The sequence below is a fragment of the Triticum urartu genome, chromosome 4 (genome assembly GCF_003073215.2).
Source record: "Triticum urartu cultivar G1812 chromosome 4, Tu2.1, whole genome shotgun sequence".
NCBI lineage: Eukaryota > Viridiplantae > Streptophyta > Magnoliopsida > Poales > Poaceae > Triticum > Triticum urartu.
In genome coordinates, this window is record NC_053025.1 from 76,778,968 (window position 1) to 76,788,131 (window position 9,164).

The window sequence follows — 9,164 nt, forward strand, 5'->3', positions numbered from 1 at the left end:
AGCGCATAGTTTGCATGCAATATATGAACTTGTTTAATTTTTATTTGGTTTACATGAATTTTGTCCGTTTGTGAAATATTCGTTTGAACATGCACGGACATTTGGTGCACCGGGTTGAATAGCCGGCTGCCTTGCACTGTCCGTGGACACGTGGACACGTATGGACGTGTTCGCGAATTTGATGTGTGTGATTTAAGATACAAACAATCTTGGAGTTGCCCTAACCGAATGAACGTGTTTGTAGACATTTGGTGTCTGTGATTTGAAGTACAGCCTTGGAGTTTCCTAATCGAATGGGATTATTTACTACCCCTATAAAAGCACGAAAGGTTGGAGAACCAAATCATCTCAATCATCAAACCATGCTAGTCTGATGGTCCAAATCATCTCATAGCATCAAACGCGTTTGACAATGTAATTACCCACCACTGCCATTAGTTACAACCACGTTTAGCTCCTACGAAGAAAAAAAAAAGTCCTCCTCTAGCAGAACTCCCGATCCCCTTCCCAACGTCAAGCCCGCCCACGATCTCCTGTTCCTCTCCAAGTCCCAAACCACCCACCACGCCAGCCCCGCCCGCACCTCCACCAGGTTTCATGGCCGGCGCTCTACGGTTCCACTCCCACCAAGCTCCCCACTGCCGCCTCCGGGGAGGAGGGGCACATCTAGAGGTAGAGGGCAAGTCCACCGCTGTCGAGCCCCCCGCTTCCCCTGGCTGTTCTCATGCTCTCCTGGTGCCATCGGCATCTAATTCCTCTGCCTCGCAGGTCAAAAATCAATCCCCACCTTTCTCCCATACAGGAGAAGGTCGAAAACCTTGAATCGAGGCGAGCAGCGGGCCTGGGTGCCGTCGCTGCCGTCCTCGATGCAGAAGGAGCGCACACAGGCCTTATCCAATCCGCCGTCGTGCCTCCCCGCGCTCCCACGCCACCTCTTCCCACGCGCTGCATCCCAGGCGCCACACTTGTGGCCTCCCCACCTCTCCACATGCCCAGCCGGGCCAGCGGCATTCCAACACTCCGATTCCTCTTCCATCCACCTCCATCGAACGCGGCCGCCTAGGCGCACGAACTGCCTTGCCCCGACGCCGCCACCGCCCTGCCGTCTACACACTGCAGTTCGATTCAGAAGAATAATTTATGTGATCTGATTTGATTTGTACAAAGATTTGGTCGAGGCTAACACCCTGCGTACGTACAGGTAATTTACACTTTCCAAGTTTATTTGGGTCTAAAAATTAACAGCGCAGAAATCTAAAATTCATCCCTGGTCAGTTTCTTGTGTAATATTTAAGTCAATTACACAAGCGTGAATGACTACTATTTCTTACTTAAGCGTGAATGACTCCAGAAACTCTGCTAAAAATGAAGGCCCTTCTTTTAAATGATAGCAGCCAACAACTGCCATAGTTCCAGGACCAAGAACTTCCTACTCAACCAATAATGCACTACTTTCAGTTCATTCTGACTTCTAAGACGTTAACCACCACGAAAAGGAACTTCTCAAGCTTCTTTTTGAGCCAAGTTAAGCATGGCTGCTTACGGCTAATTGCAGTTTAGGTATCTTTCAATTTTCCAGACAAAGGCAGTAGGATATCTAGCATTTTCATACGACGTGCTATGAATATGATTACACTCTACTGACTGTGAAATTTTCCATGAATGTAGTTTTTTTTGAGCCGAAACCGTAGAACAATCGTTCTATGGTATATTATATATTAAATAATGTAAAGTATATTTACAAAAGGCTAAATAGCTAAATTTTCCATGAATGTAGTTCTTGCATCATTTCTAAAACTCTGTAAGTTCCGATTGAAACTATAGCAATCTGTTGACACGAGGTTCAGAAAAGAGTGAGAAATTTATTTGTAACTATTTTTTATTGAGATATAAACTTACTGGGTAGTTTGCAAAATTTAACCTGGGATTATAGTTTGAATTTTTTAAATATACAACCAGCAATCTGAGATCAATGCTTCTACGCAGGCAATCTAGATGTGCCAGCAAAATTTCTTTGCAAGCTCATACAGAAGCTTAAAGACATGCCTGCTAATTTGGGATGTTGTGGTGTTAAATGACCTAAATCTTGCTTGATATATCATAATCATATAATCTACTACCCCTATAAAAGCACGAAAGGGCGGAGAACCAAATCATCTCAACCATCAAACTATGCTGATCTGATGGTTCAAATCGTCTCATAGATCAAACGCGTTTGACACTGTAATTACCCACCACTGCCATTGGTCATAAACTCATAACTACGTTTAGCACCTACGAGAAAAAAGGCCTGCAGAACACGTCCCGATTCCTCCCCCACCATCACGACTGCCCACGATCTCCCGTTCGTCTCCCACCAGCCCCTTCCCGCACCTTCTCTTCCGCTTGCGTGCTCTTGCCAGGCCGAAACCTCCCACATGGTCTTTATGGCCGCCGCGGCCAAATCTTCGGCTACATCCCCTTGCATAACTGAACGGCTTCCGCGATCCGTGACACCCTCACATGAGGCGCTCTCCCCGCCGCCACCACGACGAACTCATCGGCGCGCTCTTCGCCGGAGCGGCGTGCGCTGGAAGCCGGAGCAGGGAAGGAGTGCGGCCACCAGTGGGGGAGACTACAAGGGGAGGCATGGTAGTGCTCTCTCTGTCGCCGGAGGGAAAGAGCCAAGGGAAGCGGCGGCCTACGAGATGTACCGTCTGGCCGGATAGGACGCGCGGCAGGGAAGGCAGCGACCAGATCCCGGCACGGGTGAGGCCTGGTTGCCACGCAGTGCCCATGGTGGTTACATCCAGGCCACGCATGGGAGTCGCCATGGCGGCGGCGTGGTGCTGACGCGGGAAGGAGGCACGGGGCGGCACGTCATCCAAGGTAGTACAAATTTATCTGTTCTAAATTGTTTTGCTGTGTGATATGTGTGGATTAGAGGAACGTCCTCTAATTGATCGATGTGCCTGACGCTGGAGATCCAAAGGGTATGGTTTTGTCAAGTTCTCTTCGGAAAGCGAAGCAGCCACGGCGTTGGAGAAAATGAGTGGTGAGGTATATAAAAACGTGCTTCGTTTATCCGTTGGTACAGCAGAACAAACCAAGCTCTCGCGGGATAATATGCTGTTCTTTTCCTTCCGCTGACATGCTTCTGCCAAATGATGATTGTTTCAGGTGCTTGATGGAAGGAATATATGGGTGCATTATGCCTGATGTTTCTGCTGCTTCTCCTGCTGCTATAGATGTGTAAGGCACTTATTCGGAATATGTAATGTTAGATGTACGCATGGAGCCTTGAACATGTACTATGTATACCTGCAGAGAGATTTATGGTAACAACAGAGTAATTTATTTGGAAGCAATTGTTACTGAGGTAGAGTCTTTCTGGGTAGTTTGCCGCAAGTATTAAACTTATGATTTTAGTTTGAGATACAACCAGAAATCTGAAACCAATACTTCTTCTCAGACAATCTAGATGTGTTATAAAATTTATTTTGGAAAGCTTGTACAGAAGGTTAACAATATGCCTTCTACTTTCGGATATTGTGGTGTTAAATGACCACTTCATAAATCATAATCTGAGGTGGTGTTCATTCAACCAAAGGCAAAGAATATTATTACAAAAAACGGTGTGAGCAAGCAAATTCACTTCATACCAAAACTTGATAAGCCATGTGGGTGACACTAGGAGACGTTGTACTGCTCGATAGCCTGCCACAGTCCACAGGCATAGAGCCAAAGTTGTGAGTGGGCGGTCTTTGGTCTAAGGTTTTTTAAATGCATCAAAATTTATGTTTGTTTGTAACCTGAATCTTGCAGATGGTTTCTGGGCTGTAGCTACAAAAAACAATTCATCGTACGGCGGTAACACAATAAGGTTCAGTTGTGCGTTCATATTAATTAAAAAAAATGTACATATGAACCGACTGCATCAGTTGTTTTGCTTCTCCTATTCCCTTGAAAGGATTGCTTGATGGAAAGATGTTTTTGCTTTTGCAGCCTTATTTCTTATGTAATTTTTGCAGTGGTGCTTATGTACAGTTGATGAATGAAAGGTATGACCAAGTAGGCTGATGTCAAAAGCTTTACAGATCAGGGCATAATTGATACTGATTTCATATCTTGAAGTTTTTTTATTCCTGTAACGAAAATATTGCTAATGCTTTGAGTACCCCCCCTGGTTGTAGAGCAAGGGCTCGCTTCCTTATATTTTCAATGCATACTTTGAATTTTTACCTTTTCCTCTTTGGGTTGCCCTTAATGATCACCGCTAAGTTTGCTTTGCATTTTGCGAAAGCACATGAAAATGCAGGTTTTGCTTGATGAATTGGTTAACTTAGCACCCATGCACTCGAGCTGAAAGGAAGTAGCCTTGTAAGGACCCAAGCCATGCAAGATACAAATAATTGTTGACTTGGCATTATCTCTTTCTTCATGGTGTTTCGATTGTGCAATTGTGTTGTTAATTTGGTTTAACAGCTTCAAAGGGCACTGAGAATGAACTTTGAATTCTACAAAAATCACTGCTACCTTGCGACCATAATTTACCTTCAGAGCTCAGGAGGTGGCGTCATCACCGTTCCTGCCGCCCTCCGGCTGGGCCGTCGAGGACCTCCTACAGTTCTCCTACATGCACCATCGAGGGCACTGAAGGTCTATCACAAATCAATCAGGTGAACCTTTAATTCAATCGGTGGTATTCTTTGGTTTGCATGACTAATACTGCACCTTTGGTACTTGGTGGTGGATCTGAACTTTTTGATCTGCAATTTCATCTACTAACCAATCTTCCTCTGATACATAGTACTAGAAACATTTTTTGGGACAGGAAGAAATTGCTATTCCGGAGTTTACTTAATCATTTGAAAATTCCTTTGGGAAATACAAGTGAACTGGAGCCTGAAACTTATTCTCATATATAGATATAGGAGGAAATGGGACTGATGTAAGAATGTGTTTGTTTAGACCTGTATACTTACGAGGAGGTTCATATTTAGACCAAGATTAGAATTTGACTACATGCCTAAGTTTGGCTGGTTGAGAAATTAGAATTCATTGTCCCTCATAAAGTTTATGTTTAGTGGGTGCACGCGCATTAGAGATTAAATATGAACCGTGGGGCTTCCAGCAATCTAGAATTGTAGTGTTCGGATTATCTTAGGTTGCCGATTACTGTACTGAAAATGTGTAATTAGATATGACATGTACATAAGAATTGTGCAGCAATCTTGTCTTACAAAGTAGGATCAAGAGGGATACTAAAGAAATGAAGATGCAGAGTCTCTGTTTCCTAGGATTACTTCTCATGTTCATGTCGGCTTCCTTGGCTTTACTTCATACCACCAGATGCATTAAACTGGACCGTATCAAGAGGTAAGGCTACCCCCTTGATTAGAATTGCCTTATTTGTGCTATTTGGTCAGTGTGTGTTTTATGTATGATGATGTCACGTAGCCTGGAATAAAGTTGGGTTGTGCCTGCCTAGGCACTAGCTCCAGTGATATAGGTTGGAAATCAGAATATATGCTTGATTCTTAGAGAAAACTTTACACGCAGACTTCGTGGGCTCATGTGTTGTTTCAACATAATTGCATAGCAATCCAGTGAATTATGTAAGATTCAGTAGGAGGTATTGTAGATGTACTACTATTTCAGTTGCATGATTCTATACATCTAAAAAGGGTATAGAGATTCTGTAACTATTATTAGAGAATATATCTCGCTGCTGCTCTGTAAATGTGTGTAATCTCTACTGCGTTCCAATAAAGAGAATTTTACCATGCAGAGGGATCCAATGAAGAAACTAATCCTGCTGAGTTCCAATAAATAAATCCTTCGGAGGATCTGCTCTAATACAGCTGTCGTGTATTGGAACAGAGAAATCATATAAACTAGATTCAGTCGGATTTATTTTATTTCATGACAGAGAAATCATATACCTTTTGCTATTTTGGCACATACATTTATTCTTATTTACTTGTGCAGTTTGGAATGATCCAACATATCTGAAGTTATCAAACAAGAATACTTACTATTTAAGGCCTTATTTGCAGGTTATTTGCACCGCCTCTCTTTCTTTGTATACACGTCTCTTTCCTCCAACAATAATAGTGAACAACTTTTTTCGGATCAGGTATTACATTGCTACAAATATATGCGAAAGCTACTCCTTACAACAAGGAAAAAGAGGATGAATGCTTTCTATCTTCACCAGTTTTGTAGCATGTTCCAAATTGTTATCTCTTTCCTATGGAAATTCTGAAACTAAATGAGTTGGCCTAGAATTATGAATCTGTGTTCAAGCTTGCTTATGACATAAGCATTATGTTTATTTTTGAACGGGTAATATCCTTTTTGACACGGACTGTATCATACAGACTGAAGCAGCTTCTTATCATTATACCCCACATTAAATTATATTTTATGAGCTAGATGCATACAATATATGGCAAAGAATATTGGTTGTTACTATCATTAAAGTTCCGAACTTCAGTCTTTACCTATTATCACATTATTGTTTCTGATTCTGTTTTTTTGTGAACTGTACAAAGATTCCTAATTAATTTACATTAAATAATATAAAAAAGAGGTAGTATTAACACGTTGATTGATATCAGTAATATTCAGAAGTCACACAAAGCATTCTTGGAGTATGTGGGGGATTAAAATATGCACTATTATGATAGACTTAAGTCCACTATGAAATCTAAAAGCGCAAGTGTCACTGTTACCTAAATTATGTACAGTATAGTCAGTGTTTCAAAAAATTATGTGTCAATTTCAGAATTTCTTCTGTTTATTGTAAAATGCACATTCTTTGGTTTATGGTTCTAGATTCTCAGTTATAGAAGAAATTTACATCTTATAGTAAATGATATTTGTTCAGTTGATAACCAGATTCAAGGACAATTGGTAAAAGTTTTCTTCTAATGTACTTTTATTGATCCTTTCCTGGTAGTCTGCAACCACTGCCTCAATACTATTAGTGCAGATTGATTGGTTGATTTATACAAGGAATGAATGTCTTGGCACAGTGCTGATGTTATTCGATTGATTTGCTACATGTAGGAGTCATGCATGTCCAGTTATATTTTCATTCATCCATTTTCCTGGATCAGCACTCCTACACACTGATCACTAGCAGTTTGAGGTAAATCCACTAATTAACTTCTATGTCAATATTAGCCTGCAACTTTGCAACAAATGGCACAACTGCGAGGACGCTATGCTCCTGCTTACTATTTTGGTGCTCACATGGTATGTGGGACACACTCCTTCGTGTACTTCTTTCTCTGGGAAGTGAAGATTTATGTTTTTTAATGTCATGTGAGTTGCATTTTGTTTTTGTAAGAGAATATTACAAAACGACGGGGGAGCTTCTTATTGTGCAGATACAGACAATTATAGTAAAAATACAAAAAAAAAGTGACCCACAAGATCTAAGCAGTAACATGGAGTGTGTTCATGCATTAGTTTTTCTTGGTGCAGAGAATATGTGTAAAATGTAAAGAGTTTTTTTAAAAAAAAACTTTAGCCACAGTATGTTTGTAACGCACGTGCACGTTTACTAGTGGGAACAAAGTGAAAAGTGAAAGATCCCCTAAAAAAGTGAAAGGTACGGTGGCCCCTGGAATAAAAAAACTATCAGGAGAGGGGTGGCCGGTGGGTTCTACTTCACGCAACGATCACACGTTCTGGCTCTGTGCACTGACTTTTTCCTGCATAATCTTTGGTTGATTGATTTCAGCAACCACAAATTTGACATAAAATCGACGCAAATTATATCTTCCAAAGAGCTGAAGAGATTAGCAAAACTGCAAACCACAGACACGAAACAGCACTCAAATCTGTAAATGCACATCATCCATCACGATAACAAACGCAACAAATCTGCAAAAGTCCATTTATTCCAAGCAAAATTACAATATTTTCCGTCCGGCAGCGGCCGCTACGCCGCAGCAGCCTTGACGTAGATAGTGTACTCGACGACGGTCTCGCCGGACTTGGCGCCGGAGTCCACGGTGCTCGCCTGGACATAGCCGCGAGCCATGCGAAACTTGCCCGTGCCCCCGATGATGCTCATCTCCCTCACCGCCGAAAGCACCTCGTTGCGGCCGTAGATGGTCAGGCTGCTGCCCTTGTAGTCCCCGGCGGTGAACACGAAGTTCATGTTCATGAGGAGCCCGAAGGTGGCCTGGTCGGCGAACGTGTAGCTCCCCTGCGCGCGGCCCACCTCGTCCTTGGATTTGGCGGAGCCCGTGACGGCGGGGCCGGTGGTGAGCGGGTCGTCGATGGCCACCACCGCGCCGAAGAAGGTGGAGGAGCTGTTGGTGGACGCCGCCTGCGCAATCCGGATCGCCGTCGGGCTCTTCCCCGCTAGCACGTCGTGGAAGTACACCTTGAACTTGGTCAGGTCGCCGGCCGCGGAAGCCGGACTCAGCATAGCAGCCGCCGCCGCCGCGCACAGGAGGAGGAGCAATGCCTTGCTGCCGGCCATGGTGGATGGATCTAGCTAGCTGCGAGCTCTGGGTAATGGCGAAAGAGGGGAGGGGGCTAAGTGTGGTGTATTTGTGGAGAGGACAGGCGCTGAGGGTGGCCGACCATGGGGGTGGTTCGCGCACTGCTCGATCTCCTTTTTCTTTTGGAGAATGATGCTCGATCTCTGTTTCTCGGTGTCCACTCGATTCGGTGCGCATACGGGGCATGTACGTATGATGATTTCTCAGTGTGATGCGAACAAAATAATGTCGGAAAGCATGGATCTTGTCTCCTTGGGTCAGGCCATCAATACTTTGAAGTAGTCCGCGCACAGGACTATAGCTATTTACAAACACGTAAGAGCAAGGTGACCCATTTCGTCCGTCCATGTTTATTAGGGTAGTTGCGGACAAAAACACCTGCCCAATGCATAAACTCAATCTCAAAAATGGTTCGTTTTGCGTCCGCGCGGATTCATTTCCGACCCAAAATTACGCCTGAAATGTGTTGGCGCAGACGTGAAGCGGACGCGCCGCGCGTCCTCTTGGTGTCCGCCGTGGTCCCACTTGGCGGCCACCCAACTACCGTCCATCGTCTAATTTATGATGACTATCGACACCGGGCCCACTAGTCAGCCAGTGGAAGCGTTGTTTTCTAACCCACGCATGCGCAGGGGAGGGGGGTTCATCTCGGGTTTTAGA

At 43.9% G+C, this 9,164-nt stretch overlaps 1 protein-coding gene and 1 long non-coding RNA gene across 11 annotated transcripts; one reads left to right on the top strand and one right to left on the bottom strand.

Annotated features, from left to right (window-relative positions):
• The first annotated feature begins 484 nt into the window (after positions 1 to 484).
• LOC125550761 lies at positions 485 to 6,345 on the top strand. Of its 10 annotated transcripts, none has more exons than XR_007301859.1 (3): positions 485 to 3,039; positions 3,160 to 6,038; positions 6,119 to 6,345. It is a non-coding gene; the product is annotated as an uncharacterized LOC125550761 (long non-coding RNA). The 10 variants fall into 10 exon arrangements; XR_007301857.1 differs by having other exon boundaries at positions 3,160 to 5,358; positions 6,039 to 6,345; XR_007301856.1 differs by having other exon boundaries at positions 3,160 to 5,358.
• A 1,513-nt stretch (positions 6,346 to 7,858) lies between these two features.
• On the bottom strand, positions 7,859 to 8,642 carry LOC125550760 (dirigent protein 21-like). The gene has a single exon (XM_048713842.1). It carries the CDS (start codon positions 8,480 to 8,482, stop codon positions 7,934 to 7,936), a length of 549 nt encoding a protein of 182 aa, XP_048569799.1. The 5' UTR covers positions 8,483 to 8,642; the 3' UTR covers positions 7,859 to 7,933.
• Positions 8,643 to 9,164: the final 522 nt, after the last annotated feature.